General features: G+C 40.8%; 2 protein-coding genes across 2 annotated transcripts in view; one reads left to right on the forward strand and one right to left on the reverse strand.

The window, feature by feature from the left end:
• The window catches only part of mex3a (mex-3 RNA binding family member A), a 12233-nt gene extending 857 nt beyond the window's left edge, over window positions 1-11376 (forward strand). Inside the window, exon 2 of the mRNA XM_035671790.1 lies at window positions 2956-11376. Coding sequence (XP_035527683.1) covers window positions 2956-4109 — 1154 coding nt within the window. The 3' untranslated portion in view covers window positions 4110-11376. The remainder of the gene's footprint in view (window positions 1-2955) is intronic.
• Window positions 11377-12180: 804 nt separating this feature from the next.
• On the reverse strand, window positions 12181-18983 carry rab11al (RAB11a, member RAS oncogene family, like; the record flags this gene model as incomplete). Its single annotated transcript, XM_035672265.1, has 4 exons — window positions 12181-14035; window positions 15687-15767; window positions 17769-17962; window positions 18745-18983. Coding segments are annotated over 4 exons (654 nt in total), but the record flags the coding sequence as incomplete, so codon positions are not given.
• Window positions 18984-19959: the final 976 nt, after the last annotated feature.

A 19959-nucleotide genomic window follows, 5' to 3' on the forward strand; every position in this document is an offset into this window, starting at 1 on the left:
CCCCCCCCCCTTCCCTACTGGGCGAATTATTCTACATCCACGCCATCAATGTCAGCGCACAGACACACACTGGAGCACGGAGAGCACTTGCTTCCTTTGTCGTCTGAGACGCGCCAGACTGTTCAAAAAAGGCAACGTGCAGCAGGCGAGGAGAGGAATGTCTTTCACTTTTAAATGGTTGATAGGAAAATGGCCAGAATTTACACGTTTGGTCTCAATGGTGGAAGATGTTGTGCCTCTTTCCAAATGTATTCAGCTCGTTGTTTATGTTGCGCACTGCCCCAGTGACACAATTGGACAATAGAGCGAGCGTGGTCCACTTGTTTTTTTTCAAACGAGGGAGTTGGAAAGTTCAATTCCAGACACATTGCAGGTTCTGCCCCATTTTCCTTTGCAGTTGGAGGTTTTTTTATTGAACAAAGACCTGAAGTTGAATGACAGCAGCTGTCAAACAAAGGTGTGAAAGTCGGGGGATGAGGGGAGGGGCGCATTAAGACAGTGTTTCTGCTTGGCACACGGGATGGCCTTAAAGGGTGACTCAGCGAGAAGTTGCACCAGGAGGTGGGAATCCTTTTTAAAAACAGAATATTCAGTTGTTTGTGCTTATTTGTAGTAAAGCTGTTGTCAGGTGATTTTTTTTTTTGCTCTATCCAAGTTCCATATTTGTGTACAACCAGGCTTGAACCTAAGTTGCTTTTGAAGCAGGGGACCCAGAAGTCGATTTTTTTGGTCTTCTTTCTTCTGCTTGGTGGTGGTGTTTGTGTGGCTGCACCCATTGTTAACTGTTGTGATGGACCCATGGGTGAGAGGGGCAGAAAAAACAAGGACGGGGAACGGAAGGGCAGTATAGCATCTAAAAGCTGAATGGGAGTCACGCCTTGGAGCTCAACACAAGGGGCTCCTCATGCGCCCCACTTCACTGCACACTCTCAATACCACATGGTTGTCTGTCAGGAGAGGGAGTAATAGGCGGTTGGACTGAGAGAAGTACAAAGACTGCAGGGTGGGTAAGGTACCATTAGCAAATCCTGATCGTGCAACAAAAACAAACAGGTCGCGAATAATGTCAAAGGGGGTTCAGAGGAGTTGGGATGGCTTCTTTTACCAACACTCTCTTTTCTTGCTCCGCTGCTGTGGTAATGTGGATTTACTTTGTGCTGCTAAGTGCCCCCTTGTCTCCCATTGCGGCTCCTGTTCTTTACTCTGAAGTGTAAGTTTTGAATTTTAATGGGGTAACCGAAGACAGCCGGAGGGTGGATCCAGTGAGCACAAGTGCAAGGAGAGGACCCTTTTGCCTTGACCGAGAAGAAGTGCTGATTTGGGGGGATTTGAGTCGAGCTGCTTTTGATTCAGGCCCTTCGTTAGTTGGCACTACATACACACCCCCTTCTTCTCAGCACCATGCATCACAGCCCGCCTGGCGAATCTGGCAAACGGAGCATCCTGTCATGAAGAAAGGGTTGGATATGATTGTTTTCTCCTGTCGGAGTCACAGGCATTGATTCCCGAGGATGCTCTTGTACCTTCCCCTGGAGCACTTCAGATCAAGGGTGGCTTTGTTTTGAATCACAGGCACCTCTTACACCACAGTTGAAAATAAAATTGTCACCAGTGACCTCAATTTCTGGTTGCAAGTAATTAATCTTTGCCTATTTTGTTTACAGATAATTATTTAATTGAGACATTAATTTGGACTAATTAAAAGGTACAATGTAGTTCGAGAAAAGGAATTTGGCAATTGCTCTTTAATCCCGCGTGGCATGAACAGGTCTATTAGCTTCATACCAGGCAATGGCCACAAAGGGCATTTTCACATTTTGGGTATGAGCAATACTAAACCTTTAGAGCATCACTGTCCTTCTGTCCGCACCACGGGTCCCTGAGAAGTAAGTGTTCCTGAACAAAGTAGGCCTATTTAGTAGCATTAGAGTTACATTCCTCTTCATCATAAGGTATTCTGATACCTGCTGCTGCTGTGATTTTCAGATAGGTAATGCAATGATGTGCTGTGTGATGTGAAGCACTTGGAGTCTGGTGAGATTTGTTCAAAAGGAAGACATAGGTGCCTGATAATTCTTGCTTGTCCAAAGAGATGCCCCGGCCTCTTTAAGACACGGTCGAAACGGGAAAGGCATGTTTAGGTCGTCAATAAACGTGAATGTATTAATGAGGAAGCTGCCAAAGTTTCTGAATGAAAACGACTTGATGCATTCTTCATGGGGTGTAATAGGAACAGAATTGCTACGCCTTTTGTTAGCATGTTCCTCTTGACCTCAAATGCACCTGACAATCCTCTGAAATAATTACTGATTTACTCCATGTCCTGTTCTGTCCCATTACAATGGCAAGTCATTTGTCATGAAATAACATCAACCTGCACTCTCTCACATTAAGACTCTGCCTTAAAAGCACTTAATAGAGTAAACTATTGCGCACTGATCAGAAACAGGGCAGATACAGACCAATAAAAGGCCAAAAAACAAAGCACATGTGGATTGACTGTATTGTCTCCTAAGTTCAAGGAGAGGTCGGAAAGCGATTGCTCACCAGCATAAGACAAATATATTGCATTTGCTCTTAGAACCCTCCAAAACACTCAAGTCTACGCTGACCAGTGCCTCTGCATCATCCATGTATCTCTTAGTAATTTGTTTGTTTGATTTAGAGCTAAAAAATAAGTACACTAGAGAAGTACACTAATGCTTAGGTGCTTGAAACCTCATAAATCATGATAATTACTCCCTGGCCAGTAAAAACCCGCATCATATTAAATGAAACTATCATAACCAGTGAACAAATCTGAATTTACAGTGAACTAAGGAGATATCTTTGTGAGCTCAGGTTGATAGCAAAGTGTGTTCTCACTTGTAACTGTTTCACTTGATCTGTGAGTCACAAAATTTAACCGATGTATCCTATTTACTTATTTTAAAATGTATTTTGGTGTCTCTGCAGGTTGCAAGATCAAAGCCCTGAGGGCCAAGACCAACACCTACATCAAAACCCCCGTTAGAGGAGAGGAGCCTGTGTTCTTAATCACTGGCCGGAAGGAGGATGTTGCACTGGCCCGCCGTGAAATCATCTCTGCTGCAGAGCACTTCTCCATGCTCCGGGCATCCCGCAACAAGCTGGGAGTGTCCTTTAGCGGCTCCCCGCCCACACCTTTGCCAGGTCAGACCACCATTCAGGTGAGAGTGCCATACCGTGTTGTGGGGCTGGTAGTGGGGCCTAAAGGATCCACCATCAAACGCATCCAGCAGCAGACCTGTACTTACATCGTCACTCCCAGTCGAGACCGCGACCCTGTCTTTGAAATCACAGGGTCACCGAGCAACGCCGAGCGGGCCCGCGAGGAGATTGAAGCACACATCGCCTTCCGAACAGGAGGCCTGCACGACCACAATAACGAGAACGACTGTCTGGGGCCGAATGGTGGAAGCAGCCCAGCGGGCAGCAGCGGTGGTCTGGAGAGCCGGCTACAGCAGGTGTGGGGGCTGCAGGGGGGCCAGCGCAAGCCTCTCACCAGCAGCTACCGCCAGAACTTCTCAGATGCCATGGTTGGAGGGGGAGGGGGAGGAGGAAGTGAGGGAGGGGGAATCTACAACAAGAGCAACTTCTCCAGCTCTGGAGAGAAGCCGTGCTCTTATTTTGGATCAGAGGGTACCCAGAGCTGGGGCGACCCTGACTACCCCAAACAGGTGGCCTTCTACGCCCAGCAGCGTTCCAAGAGCTTTGGAGGCCTCCCACTCCCCCTGACCAGACTCTCCCCTGGCTTACCAGAGCCCTGCGGAGGTGGAAGCACCAACAACTCTTCAGTCACCAGCATTGTGCCCGTATCCGGCTCACCTCATGCCCAGGCCCGCCGCGCCCACAGCGAGCCCACCTCAGCCGGCGAGGGTTTCCCAGGCCGTCTGCCAGTGCCGGACTCGCCACCGGCCACTGTGCGGGACTGCATGACCTGCTTTGAAAGCAAAGTGACGGCTGCCTTGGTGCCCTGTGGCCATAACCTCTTCTGCATGGAGTGTGCCATCCGAATCTGTGAGCTCAACCACCCGGAGTGCCCAGTGTGCCACACCCAGGTCACACAGGCCATCCGAATATTCTCCTAAGGAACCACATCAGTTTTTATCATTAGTTTTGTCAGTGTTTGTTCAATAATTATTTACTGTTATTATGATTATTATTATAATACACATTTTTGTTTTTCAGAAAATTTAAAGACATCCAAGCAGATATTTTAGAAGGCACTGCTTGCTTTACTAAAAAGTATAAGAAATATTTTTAAGTTTTTCTTTTATATATATATATGCATATATATTTTATAAAAGTTTTGTTTATAAGAGAAGTATAGTACCTTGCATTTTCAGTTTTTTGACTGCTGCTGTTTTTCATTCATGAATCACAGTGTAGGCAGAGTTAGACAGTAATGTGAACATTTTATTATTCAAATTTTTATTTTACCATGAAGTGGGTTTATATGGAAGGAAGATGATTGTTGAGGTACCCAATCTGCACCTGACTGACCTAGAAAGTCAATGTTGTTATTAGAAGGAAATAAAACAGAATTTTCATTGCACCTTACAATCATCTTTGTCTAAAATAGGATTTTCAATCATACCTTGAAATTTTGGGAACTGATGTGAAGGTGAATTCAGTCTTTTCAGTTTTACTGTGATTGTGGTTTGATATAATAGGTCCAAAATAGATATTAATTTTAGCAAAATGAAAATGTGAATAGATTGGTTCCGGTCAAAGCCATGTAATCTTTACAGGAAAACAAAAGACACCCCCATATTTCATTCTTATACCTTAAAGTCTTATAAACCAGATTAATCCTAACAAGGGATAGGACATTACAACATTTATCTATAGCAATTGGTTACATTTTATTGGTGTGATTATTCACAGAGATAGATAAAAGTTGTATAAAGTATCAGTAAAATTTTCTTTTCAGTAGCCATTGATTACACTTTGGTCACTGCAGTTTGTTGAAAAGATTCAGTAAAGCTTGCTCCTCGTGGCACTTGAAAAGCATGTGGTTCCTCGGTTGGCTTAAAGCACTGATTTAATTTGTGAGGCCGAAAGCCTTGGAATTCATCCAGTTGGCTAGTTCTCGATATCTGTCTCCCCAATGGACTTGTTTCAAAGCCACCTTAACCGCGCTTTATTGTCTTGTGTGGTCATTTGGCCACAGTCGCTGAACGATATAGGACACAGCAAGAGCTCTAGTCAACAAGCATTTCTCTGAGGTGTGCACTGTAAATAAAGAGGAGAATTAGTATGTGGACAGAAGCCGAGTAAAACTGTAAAATGTTTCCTGAATCAGCAGCAGACTCAGATTAAAATAGTTGACACTGTAAAATGCAGAGCCCCAAATCAGTAATCCTTACTCCACGTCCCCAATTCTAACAGCATTATGTGTGAGCTCTGAGGGGCCAGCTGTCTCCCCTGTAATTAGCAAAGCTGTACAGGAGCAGGTGTTTCATGGCACACTGTGGCTGTGACCCCAAGTTGGAGGTCTCGCCTAGCCCCCTTTCTTTCTCTCTTTTCTTTGGCTTTTATGTCTCCCCCTGCTTACAGTTCGATCGCTTGCTTTCGAAGGCCTCGCTGAGTGGGGCGTATTGTCTGGGCCCGGTAGCGGCGTGGGCTGCAGAGTGCTCGGACACGGCCTGGATCTACTCATTGATAATTAGGCAAATGGGTTGGTCCAGGTGCGGACCGTGTGGGGACTCTGGAACTGTATGAGGGGTAGGACAGGGTCCCGCAGCGAGCCCCACCCCACTGTTACAGGCACAGAGAGGGGGCTGGACGGTCTGGATGCAGCTGGGCGAATAGGACCCCCTCCTTCCACTCCCTCTTGCCCCTTCCTCCCCCTTTTCCTCTTCTTTTCTGCTGCTCTGAGCTATCCCTACTGGGGAGAGGGGGCCTCTTTTGTCCCAAAACACACACACACACACACACAAAATTTGAAAGACACTAGCTGAATTTGGCAGTGCCTGTGAAATGAGGGGAGGCTTAGCAGCAAAATAAATTATCTACAGTTATCAGGCGATATACCAGTTACCTGTTTTCAGCGTTAATGTCACACAATTTCCTTTATACCCTTTGCAAATGATGAAAATGTACGTGCTTACCTACAAAGAAAGATTGCGTGATCCTATCGCACGGGAGTGCAGCATTAACTCCCCCACCCCCCCACCCCAACCCACTCCACTCCCCAACTGCACCAGCACCACCCTGAAATTTGTATGGGGTCCTGTTTGTGTGACAGCGCCAGTGCAGATCGTGTCAGCTCGCTACTGTATGGGGACATCCTGCAGCTGCCCCTTCCACTATGGACACCCGGGCTTCAGCCAATGGCAGCCCCCCCCCCCGCCTTTGAGCTTCCAGAATGAAATCAGACAATGCTAATTGAGACAGGAAAGCAGAGGAAACGCCCCATTTAACCAGCACTCATGCTGAATCAAATTACACACCCTCTGCGTCTGCCTTAGCCCCAGCCTGGGGATTTCAGAGGGCTAGAGGAGAGCGGATGGGGGTAGGGATTAAAGCTGTTGAATGATAGGGAGGGGAGGGAGGGGGGGTCATTTTGGCTGGAGAAAGAGACAAGTATGCTCCAAAAATATTAAACCTTGTAGCAGTTTTATTGATCACTCAAGTCTTGCAGCGTATTTTGAGTTGTTGTCACATGTGGGCCAGTAGTGGTGACGGGGAACACCGGTGATTCAGCAGGCCTCTCTCGCGTTGTGCTAGAGAACAATTCAACTCGGCTTCTGTCTCAAAAAGGAACAGTTACAGATTGTGTCTTCTTGGACACAAAGGCCCCTCCTTTTAAAACAATAAATAAATAAACATTTAGAGCAGACCACTCGCCTGTGGACTGCAGGGAAAGCACTGTACTTGCAAAAAGTACCCTGAAATCTATCTGATGTAGAAAGAAAGAATAGTAATGATTTTATGGATGGAGAAATTGCACAGTGGTTTGGCTTAAGCTTTCAATGTCAAATTCAAGGCAGTACGACACTGTTCTTTGAACGTAGTATTTTTGTTATTTTGTTTTCTGCCTTAATATTTTTTACTAAAATAACGCCATTACTTTGGCATACAAAGTAGCAACTTTGGCCTTTGATAGTACCGCCCCATAAAACGACTTTTAAAATACTTTATTTTTGGAGAAAAGAATGTGAATCAAACTGCTTGGGTGGGGATTAGAGGGATTCAGGAAATTAGGCTCTTAAACACTTTTCTTAAAATATAAAGTAGAGCACCTTATTACAAAACATGCGCATTTGATTAATACCAAACCGACCGCTGATGGTGAAATACATTTCATAGAATTTGAAAGACATGCACATAAGGATTCCCTATCATTTTTTTGTATTATGGTGGTTCTTGTTCTTAATACTAAAGTAGTACTAGTTGTAATTTGGGAGACCTCTCATCCATTTAGTCAATGCTGATGACTTGGTTGAGTTTTGCACTGGTTTAATGAAGAGAGGGCTTATTTGAGAATCTCCCTATTTAGACGCTGTATAAGTTAATGAGTATTGTACTTTATTGGAAAGCACTCTGAGCATCTATGTAAATACAGTATGTGTATCGGTTATGAACATCCAGACAAAGGCCCCGCTTGAAGTGAGGTTTTGATTATTTTTACAAACTGAAGGTGTCATTGTCAATGTTTTAGCATATGGAATTCAAAATGTTTCTGAGTTTTAGGGAGAGTAAATCTTTTATATATGCGCCCCATCATCCTTTTGACTATAATAGTATATTAGATAGATCCATACATTTAAGAAATATTATTTAAACTGATTAACTTAGTATTTCATCCAAATATATAGATAAGAAATTAACCAGACACTACTATAAGCTGTAATAATGAATATCCTTTATAAAGCCGCTGATGTATAAATCCAATCTCAAATAAAAACTCAAATGAATAGTATGTGTAATAACCTAAGCCCAAATGAATAAATCAGTTTCTATGTATATTAGGATGAAAAGCAATAATATGACTATACTGGGACAATAAACAAAGGAGCCTGCTTAGTCAGTTCTTTAAATAATATTCTATTCAGAAATTGACCTTCACTATTAGGATAATACCGTTGCATTTTTCTCTCATATCTGCTTAAAATTCATTATGGATTCATGCCAGTTGAAACAGAGATATAATTAATTAGTAACCGTTTCAGGATAAGTAATTGTTCTTGTTGTGTTCATCAGGGTCTTAGTCATTTAATTTTTTTATTGTTATTTTATTTTTTTACTTTTGAATATCAATCAGATCACAGGGTGGGTCAAGACAAACTTAAGGATTCCTTCTCCTGAGTAGCACTGAAAAGATGAAACTGCAATTTCTGTGACTTAAGAGGAAATCTCATTGCGCTGTAAAAGTGATCCCTGAAGTGTAAACAAACAGCAAGACCAGAGCATAAGCACTGGAGTCTGTCCTGCTTGTTAAAAAGCAGGAGCTGGTGACTTTACTATGACAGACTGATGTCTCGAAGGCTTTGGTCTAGAACGTACACACAGCAGTGAGAAGGAGAGGGTAGGACAACATGATATGATGTACTGTACCAGTCACTCTCTTTCTGCAGTCATGTTGTCAATCTTTGATTCTTTACACTCGTTATTCTTTGTTAAATTACATACAGGGGCAGACGTGTTACTTGTAGCATATCTTAAGATGATTTCTGTTTACATAGTAATAATAAGTTTCTGATTTCATGGCTCTATTTGATACGTGCACCTACTTTTTCATCTCTTATTGTTTTTGAAAGAAAAAGGTCAGACATAGCCAAAGAACAAAATACAAGAAGAGAACATGAACTAACTTATCACTTGAGTTAACTTATTTTAGCATCAAAATCAGCTTGGTTTAGAGTTTATTGAATCAGGATTATTAAGAAATAATCTCATAGCTAGAATTACTCTGTTTACCCAAAAGTCTTAGAGGCCACTCAATCGATATCTGTGAAATGAAGGCATATCATGTTTCAGTGTTGTAAGATTAGTTTAATACTACAGAGGCGCCGGTAACAGACTTACTTCTCCCCAAAGAGATCAGCTTAAAGCACATCCTGGCACTTACACAGTCCTTTGAGTAGTTTTCTATTGTCCTGGTTAGGTTGTTGGGAGAAAAACAGTCCAGGGAATGTCTTAATCTTTCTGTAAATTGACCGATGTTAAGAAGTTGAGATAAAACGGGACTGCCCAAGTAATAAAAAAAAAAAAATAGACAGACAAGGAATTGTGTGGACAATGACAAGTCAGTGAAAATTCAGGCTGAATTCCTAATTTTTTAAGACCCTCAGAGTAGTAAACTGTAATGGATTACGTTTAGGTGTAAACAAGGTGACAGTGTAATAGTGAACAACAAAACACTGTTTTTAGTTAATATCGTTTAGAGAGCCATTAACTGTATCCTTAAGTTTAACTGCATGTTAGTAAAGTAGGTAAGATTTATCAGAAAAAAGTTAAGATCGCATAATGAATTCATCAGCCTGATACCTAAAGTGTATAAAAAGCTTTAAGACTTTAAAGTGAACATCGGTTTAAAATCATATATTTACCGTGTAGTTTAACTAATTGATACATAAAGTTTAATTATGATTCTTAAGAATATGCTAAGGTGTAAGTTTCATTTGTCCAACTCACCCAGTATGAAATACTTTTTAATTCAGTGGTGCAACAAAGGGGTGGGGTGACTCAGTGACATTTGATTCATTAAGTTCTTGTTAGTATTATTTACAATATTGTATTAAGCTTACTATTATAGTAATGGTAGAAACTGTTGATGTTTTTCTTCTCTTGATATGAAAAGGTCTTTATGCATTTATGTAGAATCCCTTTTAAGGAGTGATAGGAAATCCTTATTTTCAATGGATGCACTTAAGCAATTGTACCAACCTGTCTAAATCACACATTGAGCAAGTAATGCATTTGAATGTAAAAAAAAAAAAGAAAAAAAAAAGACCACTCAACTCAATGCACTCCTTTTGCTTATTGTTTTGTCAATTTACAAGTGAGCTTTAAGTTTTTGTTTGTTTTTTGGAAAGGATTTGCGACAGGTTTTCAACGTAGACTATATTTGAGTTCTTCCACATACATTTATAGAAAGTAACTTAAAATGAATAAAAAAAAACATATTACAATTTCTCAAATCTATTTTGCTAACATGGGTTATTATTTCATAGAAAGCAGAGGAAAAAAAAGAAGTCAGTATCTGGATGTTATTTATGAAAAGTAAAAAAAAAAAATGAAGCAACATATTTATGAGTAACCTCAAGACATTTTGTTTTTTAATTAAAATTACAAGAAGTTAATATATTTCTAAACACAGGGAAGTCAGTTTCTACTAATAAGTAAAATGAGAAAAGAAGTTTAGAAGTTTTATTTATGAAAGTTATGGACGCTCGTCTTTTCCACGTACTTCATGGTAAATGAAGTAAATGGAACGAGAGTTCCCCATAGCTTAAATTTTAACTTCAGACATGCACTACTTCAACATCGGTGCATTCACAATGGAATAATTACAGAAAATAATATAATATTTTTTAGAATTTGGAGATATTTTAGTCACAGAGCATCAATTTTGTGCCTCAATTATATATTTTTCCTGCATCAGCATTCTTTGTGCAGTGCTGCTTGCTGTAACCCCTTTCTCCCCTTCAACTAACCCCATGTTACTGACTGAAACACATAACTCATTTCCTCTGTAATCTAAACTCGCTTTTACTTATCAAAACGTATAAAACATGTTACGACTGCAACGCTTGGAATGAATGAGGCAGCTGTGACCCTCTCGCCAAAAGGGCCACACATAACTTGTACACACTTTCATTCATACATTTTCTACATCTACTACTCAGACAGTTTGTGATCACTAGCGACGGAGCATAATCAGCTTAAAGACAGCCTTCATGAGAGACTTTCCCTAATGTGTTAATTAGGTGAAGTGTGCAAATTGAGCGGAGGCATCTCGGAGAGGACAACAGCGCACTGTGTAGTAGATCTATGTAACTAGATGCACACATATACACACAACAGATTCATTACCGTACTAGTTTGCATGTATGTTGTATGGTCACTTAGACAGGAGAAATGGTGCAGGTCCTGTGTTGTCCTTTGACATCAGTGCACCTGGGCTGTTTCTCCTCTGTAGATTTTCATAGTTGGAGTCTCTTTGGAAACTGGAAAGTTGACATGAGTTTGGAGCCAGGCAAAGAGACCATTTCAGTCCCCACATCAAAGTCGGATTTTGTATTCTCAGTTACCTGTTAGTGATGAAAGACTGTTTGCACCTCATATTGATTAACTTGAAGTTCTTCGTTTGTGTAAGAGTTGATACGGATTAAAAAAAAAAAACTTGACGAAAACACTACAATGGCACATTTTCTGCTGCATGTAAAGGACGGGGTCTGAAGTGGCACTCGCTGGTGAAACTCGCAACCTTTTCCAAAGAGGCCAATACAGTCTGACAGTTTGTCTTTGGTAGCGTTTCCAATTTTTCCAGCACAGTAGAGGTGTTTCATACCGGTCTAATAGTGGTCGTAGTGCATTAGTTTTTGGGCCAGCATCACCTGGCGTTAGTTTCTGGTTTCTCTGTGAACAGTGAAAGAGGGTTACCAATGTGGCTCTCTGTGGCTGACCGTCAACTTTGATGGATGGAAAAAAAAAAAAAGAAAAAAAAGAAGTCTTTGAACTCTGTTACAGTATGCCATGCCCTTACAAGGCATGTGATATTGCAGGTTTATTTGTTATAGCACATGTTTTTTTGTGAATTACATTTTTTGGAGACATTTTTATTATTATTATTGTATCTGCGCCATGTTAGTTCTGGTTCTTTGTTATTTTTCCAAGATTCAAGATGTATTGTAAATGTTTCTAATAAAACAAAAATGAAATGATCTCCAATTGAAAACAGTTGTCTTTTTTTGTTTGGGGGAGTTTTTATGCCTTAATTGATAATTTGATGATGATGACTATTCATATTTGAATACCAAGGATCAAAGGAACGGCTAATATCTTGTGTTAAGTTGGTAGACATTCAGAATTAAATAATATAATGCAGCAATATCAGTATTCTATGATCACGCTTTCAACCAGATTCACCAATGAAGAAGAAGTCAGCTACTTACCGCCATTGTGAAAGAGACATGAGAAGAGGCAGGCTATAACAAATGAGATTTATTTATACATATGCAGTCCAAATATACATATATTAGAATAAATGTTAAAAAGCCCTAACCTACACCACCCAATTTAAGACCTGTGAAGTCAACAGTCAGTGTTGATGTGGAAACACATCACCAGGATAAACACCATCTGTGTGCATAACCTTTGGATTTAATTAAGCCCCTCCTAACACTACCATCCTTTCTCCTTTTCCTCATCTATTAAACTATTAGATACTAACAAACCCAACCCTGGCTCCCGAATACAACCCCCGCCCCGTCCACAGGAAATAAAGACAAGTGAGAGCGAGGGCAGACCTCAGGGAGATCCCAGAAGGCAGAGTCCTGTTCCAGTTACATACAGTGTAGAGAGAGACAGAAAGGAGTAGGTGAGCAGGCAGTGGAGGATTTCACTTACAGTAAAACAAGCCATCTCGGGTACATCAGAGACCACAGGAGCAGGGCAGGGCTGAGTGCCCTCACTACCTCATCCCCTGAAACATTATCCATCCATCCATCTATCTATCCCAGCTAGCAGGCAGCAGCAGCACAGGGTTGTCCATGCATTTACACCAATTCCCTAACCTCTCCCACTACACCCAAAGGTTCAGGGCAGGGGTGAAACAGTCATAAGCAATACTTCTATCCCACTGACATGTGAGGCTGTTAACCCATTCACTAGTGATGCAGCGATCCCATCTCATTTAGAGTTAATGCTGTGCAAAGCTTGCAAGAGCATGACTCATCTGTAGAGTACCAAGTGTGCACAGAGCAGGAAAGCCTTACAAACAAAGATCAAAAGCAATCAAAAAGAAATTACATGTCACTGTTAGGGAGGGATGTTATTGCTCTGAGTGGCCTAGTGGAACACAACTTGAACCAACCAACTTAGACCAAATTCCAGCATGTGGATTTAGAAAAATGACTTGAAGCCCTTGCTCCTCCATTTGTGGGGGGTAGGTGCCCTTACAAGCTTCTTCACATAGAGATATGATTGTGGGGAAAAAACAAAAGCATCAAAAAGCAAGCTCCCTTTGCTGTGAAGCGATCAGTGTGGAAAATCTAAACCAACTAGCGTTAAATTGCAAACCCTTTGGACAAACAAAAACTTAATCTAGTGTTCAATAAATATTGTAAGGGACATTATTTTCTAAATATTATACATTTATGGAAAATGGGAATGACAGTGGTGACAGAGGGGTGACAGTTCAGTCTTTTAAATGTGGATTTTTATTGCCCAATATCCTGGTGGTGGGAAACTGAGGGAAAGCATTTACTGGCTTGTAAAAAAGAGCTTTCAAAAGGAGACAGTGTGCAAAGACAGAAATCATGATGAGATACAAAAGGGATGTGTTACATTTTTCATTAGATTGTGAATCAGTTCAGATGATGTACCTCTTTCATAGCTTAATGCACTGGGTACGGTGCATCTCACCTGTTTTCTTTTCCATTGATACTAATCCTCCCTCACGACACCCCCCTGTCTGTTTATCTAAACCTCTTTCCTATCCATCCTTCACTGGTCCCCCTCTTTATACTGCATTACGTTTTCTTAACCAGACAATAGACGAATCAACCCCTGAACAAGTGTCCTTATGTGAAATGGTTATTTCTACCCGTCTCTCCATTTTGCCTGTCCACCTGTCTGTGTCTGTCTATGAGGGCTATTTCTCCAATTGCCTGGATGTGAAGGAGGAGGTCAGTGGTAAGGTCTCAGTTGTTCTGGCAGCAGACACCCTTATTGGCTGAGTTTTGGGTGGGCTCAACTGTGATGGGCACTACGTTGGAGGCTGGTGAGAAGTCTGAGTCGCTTCGCCCTGACATCTGCCTCTGTGACACGATGTTGTAGATGGCTGTGATGGAGAGAAGGGTGAAAGGGAATGAGTTATGTGTAGATGCCTATAAATCCAGCCAACAGTGGGGCATATTGTGATAAGGACAAACAGCATGGCAAAACTGAACAACAACTGTTCTATCCAGGCTCCTGGCAGCAGTGAAGGATTCTTTCCATCCTAAACTGGCATCGTTATGTCATGTGGCAGTACCAAGTCTCATTTTAGGCATTCCCCAATGCTACAATATGCATTACATTTTTTTCAGTATTGCATATTGTAGTCAGTGGGGATTTTTTTTTGTAGTTATTTGTCATCAGCATTTGCCTCTTCAATACTTCAATACATTTCCGAATGCCATTTTCCTAAACCTTGGCTTAAATGCCATTGGGATGGTCAGTGGATCAACTTGACGGAGGAGAGCAGGACTAGTGCAAACACCCCTCTTAATGTTGCATACTGCCGCTTTAACTCTAAACTACAGCCAGATGTGGAACAAAACAGCCCTGAAATAAAAACTGCCTATGAAGCAAGAAGGTCTAAAGCAAAACAAGACTCCTGACTGACTGTGACGTGACACATCAGGTGGTGAAACTATGACTCATTGTACAGACCCTACACAGCACCAGCTGCTTCGACTGTATAGACAGTAATACATCAGCATGACACTCTTTGACCTACGATTTGTCTGCTGCTGATATCTACACATGACGTATTCTCTGCTCCACTGGGTCTGAAGCTCAGTTCTTACCGGCGTTTGAAAGCACTGCTAACTTTCTCTCTTCTCCTCCCTTAATGAGCCAATTAGCAACATTAGCTCAATGGGGCTTGTTGGTTTGAAGTTTTTATGAATTACAAATTACTGATAAAGCTGTGGTTTGGGCAGAATGGCTCAAACGGCTCAAGCAGAGGCGTCTGGGAATTGAACATGGAGCAGAAGCAGAATACAAACAGCAAGTGGCACATACTTGCAGAATGATAGCCCCTGGAGCAATTGAAGTGGAAGCACCACTCACTGTTGGATTGTCCCTTTAGGCACTCCAGGGGTTGACTCAGTCACAACAATAGCTTTTTCTCCATGTTACAAATCTCCAACATCACATGCACTTGTTAACGTGGCTATATGCCTACTGGGGAAACTGCTCATAGATATTTACTTGAGAAACATATTGGTGAACCAGTATTTCTTTCTTGAACAGATCTGCTACAATGGTTGAAGTGGATTTGTGACCACACACACACAAAAAAACTTCTAGTGGTTTGCTGGCGACTGACCATCTTGATAGTGGCTCTCATCAGGGCTGGCTGATGGGCTAAGTGGTGGATTGGCTCAGTGGTCTTTTAGTGTGCCAATTACCCATATTTTTGACCTTAAAACGCATTCAGGTGGTATTCTTGCCACAGACTGCACATGAGTGATGAGCAAGGAGAACTCATAAGATGGATTTTGCTGCCATCTAGTGGCAGATGATAGGTGTTATGTAAACCATTAAAGTCTGGATGGAAATGTATAATTTTCAGACTAATCAATATGTAATATATATAAAGCATATCACTAGACGGCTCGTGAGCTTAAGACTTTAGTACCTTTCAGGATAAAATGCAATTTCATTCTCTGATTTGATATAAACACAAAAAGTGACAAGAAAAAAACACAAATGGGGAAACTCACCTGTGAGAATAGTCTGGAAAGCCAGCTCCACATTAGATGAGTCTAACGCTGATGTCTCCAGGAAAGACAAGCCATGCTTCTCTGTAAAACACATACACACATAATGCCACAATATGTTTAGGCCTACATTATTTTAAACTTTCAGTTAACATTTGTACGGTATATGGACTGTACTGGCACTGGGATTGATTTCTTTGCATAATGGACTCACTCCAGGGGTCTCCCCAGAAATGTGGTAATTTCAAACGCACCCTGTTTGATTGCTCACTGTGATCTGCTTTGTAATTCTAGAAAATTTAATGGGTTGTGTGACAGCTGACTGGTTTGTTCAGTAATGTAGGCTCACAATCTGATGAAATGCAATGATGTTACTCACAAATACAGAATAACGAATATGATGGTTTACATTCTGATAAAGAAAATCTTTGTAAGCAAAGAATATGGTCTGCTGGGGCATACATTCTCCACTTTAAAAGGTTATGCTACTAATTTAACTGTAAAGACTGAGGCATGATTAACTTGTGAATTATATTCAAATAATAAATTAACTGTTTACTCAATAAAATCATTTTAGAGAAAATATTTTAACTTGTAATAGTAGGAAAAGCCCAGATGTTACTATTAAAACTGACTTCATCAATTCATGTGTCCCAGTAAGTCATGACAGCATGACAGTGAGCTAGAAAAATACCAGGACCCTGAAAGTGAGGCAGTTAAATGGAATTCAGCCACATTTAGTTTGATCATTTGATCTGTGACGACAACAAATTCCTATCAAACAGTCAAAAACTGTTTGACGCTTACTCAATTGGACCAACAACAGAAAAACACCCAACAAAGAGACATTTCACATTTGTGAAGATGTAACCAGTGAATATTTGGTGCTTTTACTTCCTGCAATGATTGGTAGTCGATTAAAATAGTTTAAGTCAATATTCAAGTGAAAATGAAGAGCACTTTATGCTTTTCCAGCTTTTTAAATGGGATAATTATTATGAATTATGAATTTGCTGCTTTTCTTAATCTTAACATTATAGTAAATTGAATAGGTTTTTTAGTTTTAGACTATTGGTCGGAAAAAACAGTACAATCCAATTGCAAGTATAAAAAGAGATTCAAAATAAAATGTAGTATAAAATCATTACCATTATAGGTGAGGTATATAATTCAGTCACACAGTAGCGTAAGTGAGACATCAAACTGGTCCTCTGTTGTGTTCTTTGAAGAGAACCCTACACTTAGCATTATAATACACTTTGCATGGACGTGTCCACCTCATGGCCTTTATGTAAATCAGGTATCATAAATAAGGTCAGTGATATAAAAAAACAAATCAGTACCAACAGAAAGCACTAACTAGTAAAAGAACGTTATTTATCTGCCAACAAAACTTCATTCTTTACACTAATATGGATCAACAGTAGTCGTGTACTTGACTTTCTTAGACGCAGTCCTATCAAGAGTCATTTACCAGTCAAAGCAGGTGCAACACTGTTCAGGACTCAGGCCAACAAACTCAAGGTCAAGAGTAAACACAAGGTGCAACCATTCTAACACAAGGTTGACAATTATATGAACTGCAAGGTTGACTGTATAAAATACACCTGCTCCGACACAAAGCCTTTAAAGACGGCAGAAATAATTGGATTGATTGTTGAATTAATTATTTTGACCTACTGCTGTACTTCCTTACATGTACTTAAACACATTCAAGCCAAGGGCATATGATATTTGGTGGACACATTCATGTAAAATGCTTTACAGTATCACAGTGCAAACATTTCTAACATGGGTGTTCCTAGTGGGAATGACTGTTTTAAATAAACTGTACAAACTACACTGAAAAGAAACTTGTTATACTGTACAAGCATTGATTAAATCCAGTGTCTGCTAAACACATATGTTAGAAAGTACTTAAGGGGCCTAATTAAAGCAGCTAGAGATCCATCTTTGCTCATTATCAAAGCTTTAACCTGGCGATAATCTAATGAGACAGAATCCTAGAGCCTCACAGGCCTATACCGGCTAGATACTGTATATGTTCAAACACACACACATACAGTGCCATCACAGTGACAATACCTGCAAAGGCCTTAGCCTCGTCTGTGGGCACAGCCCTAAGGTGGCGTAGATCACTTTTGTTGCCCACTAGCATGATGACTATGTTGCTGTCAGCGTGGTCCTGCAGCTCCTTCAGCCAGCGCTCAGCATTTTCATATGTCAGGTGCTTGGCAATGTCATAAACCAGAAGAGCTCCAACTGCTCCACGGTAGTACCTGCGCAACATGAGAGGAGGTGAATAGGATATTAATTGGAGTAGGCAACTTTTTCTTGTCACAGCCTGTTGATTTCAGGATTCTTTGTGGGTGTGTCACATGGGCTTGGCCAGCTCTGAAGAACAAGGACGTCTCATCAACAACAATGGTAGAAACTGAGAGACAAGAAATAAAACAGTAAAGCCTGAACATATCTGCCTGCAGACAAAGCTCATAATATAACTGAACATTTATTCACGTTACTTTTTTAGTTAAAAAAGCATGACCAACTCAATGAGAAAGTACATGCCAATGCCTTAGAGCTGGCTCCTGTATCAAGGTAGAACTCAAAACAGTGACAAAGGTTCATACAGGAAGTTAAGGAAATGAGGAAGAAGCTGTGATTAACAAAACACTTCCTGCCTCAAGGCAAAAAGGTACTTTTTGTAGCCTTAATCACTTTTAAATATCTCTTTCTATGTATCTTAGTAATGATAAGGCAGTAATTCATTTATTCTAAATCAATATATGGATGGAGCATGGCACTGACTCAATGTTTATAACCCTTAAACTACAACCCAAGCCTTTCATGATGCAGCCAAACTTCATGTGACTGTGAGTAAGTTTTGACAAAAAACTGCAGAATGCTCATGCACGAAGAAGCAAAAGAGGCACTTTATAGTTCCTTTGCCTAGTATGTATCTATATCAACAATATGCTTGTTTTAACCAGTGCATATGGACCTGTGTGTGTGTGTTTGTGTGTGTCAGCGTGTGTGCTGGACTACAGTATATTGCACTCACGCAGAAGTGATAGCACGGTATCGCTCCTGTCCAGCTGTGTCCCAGATCTGAGCCTTGACGGTCTTGCCTTCTACCTGGATACTGCGCGTGGCAAACTCCACCCCTATGGTGCTCTTGCTCTCCAGGTTGAACTCATTCCGGGTGAAGCGGGACAGCAGGTTACTCTTCCCTACACCTGAATCTCCAATCAGCACCACTACAGCAAACAAAAGGGATTTTAGACAAAGAAAGAGGAGCAGTCATCAGTACAGTCACACGGTGTGTTGTGGACACCACCTGCAAACTACATTTTAATCTGATTTTCAAAGAATTAAATATTCATATGGAGAATAGACTACAAATAGTTGTTTTGTGTTTGTTTTGCATACTTAGTGCTGCAGCTGTAAAAAATAAAATACAAATTCAAGATATACCTTTGGTGTTACAGTCCATTAAACCAAAGGGAAGTTACACTGAACAAGATGGGTTGAGTTTTTTAATTAAATTTGATTTTCATTTCTATTAGGAAGCCTGCCTCGCCAGTGACGCACATGTGGCTCCCAGCCGAGGTAGAGCAGAAACTCAGGGGACTCCCACTGAGTATACTAAATATTAGAACCACCTGCTCTTTTCAGGAAATACATGCAGACTGAGCAAATGAATCCAGGTTAAACCAGTGACTGGCTGTAGATTTCACCCGTCAAATGTACTCCAGTCGTCATATTATTGGACAGAAGGGAATTAAAAAGTTAAATACGTTGTTTCTTTTTTTGTTAAATCCTCAAGATAAAGACAGATTACACCACACAGATGCTCAAATCAATTTGTATAAGTTGTCCTGCTGTTTTAAAGGCTGTATATAATCCAAAAAAAATATATATATAACGTTTAGACATCTGCTACTAAAGTTGAGCACTCACTCTGATCTCAAGACTCTGCTGAAGTTTGTGCGAATGCCAAACACAAAATGCAGTGGCTCATTAAGTTATATCTAAGCCTTCCTCCAAAGTGCTTTAGTTAATAGGACCACCATTTTACACTTCCCAAACAAAGCAGAAAAATCTAGCAACAATTACTACAAATTCCCTCTCTTCCAAGCGTGAAGGAGAAGCTACAGTGGCCATGAGACGCAAAATATATGAACAGCCCTACTGAGAGCCAGTGTTTGGTTTGTCCATTCTGGGCTACTGTACAAACATGGTGGTCCAACGCGGTGGCCTCCATGGAAGGCGACCC

The sequence above is a fragment of the Morone saxatilis genome, unplaced genomic scaffold (assembly GCF_004916995.1).
Source record: "Morone saxatilis isolate NCDOM2014 unplaced genomic scaffold, NCSU_SB_2.0 Contig24, whole genome shotgun sequence".
Classification (NCBI taxonomy): Eukaryota; Metazoa; Chordata; class Actinopteri; family Moronidae; genus Morone; species Morone saxatilis.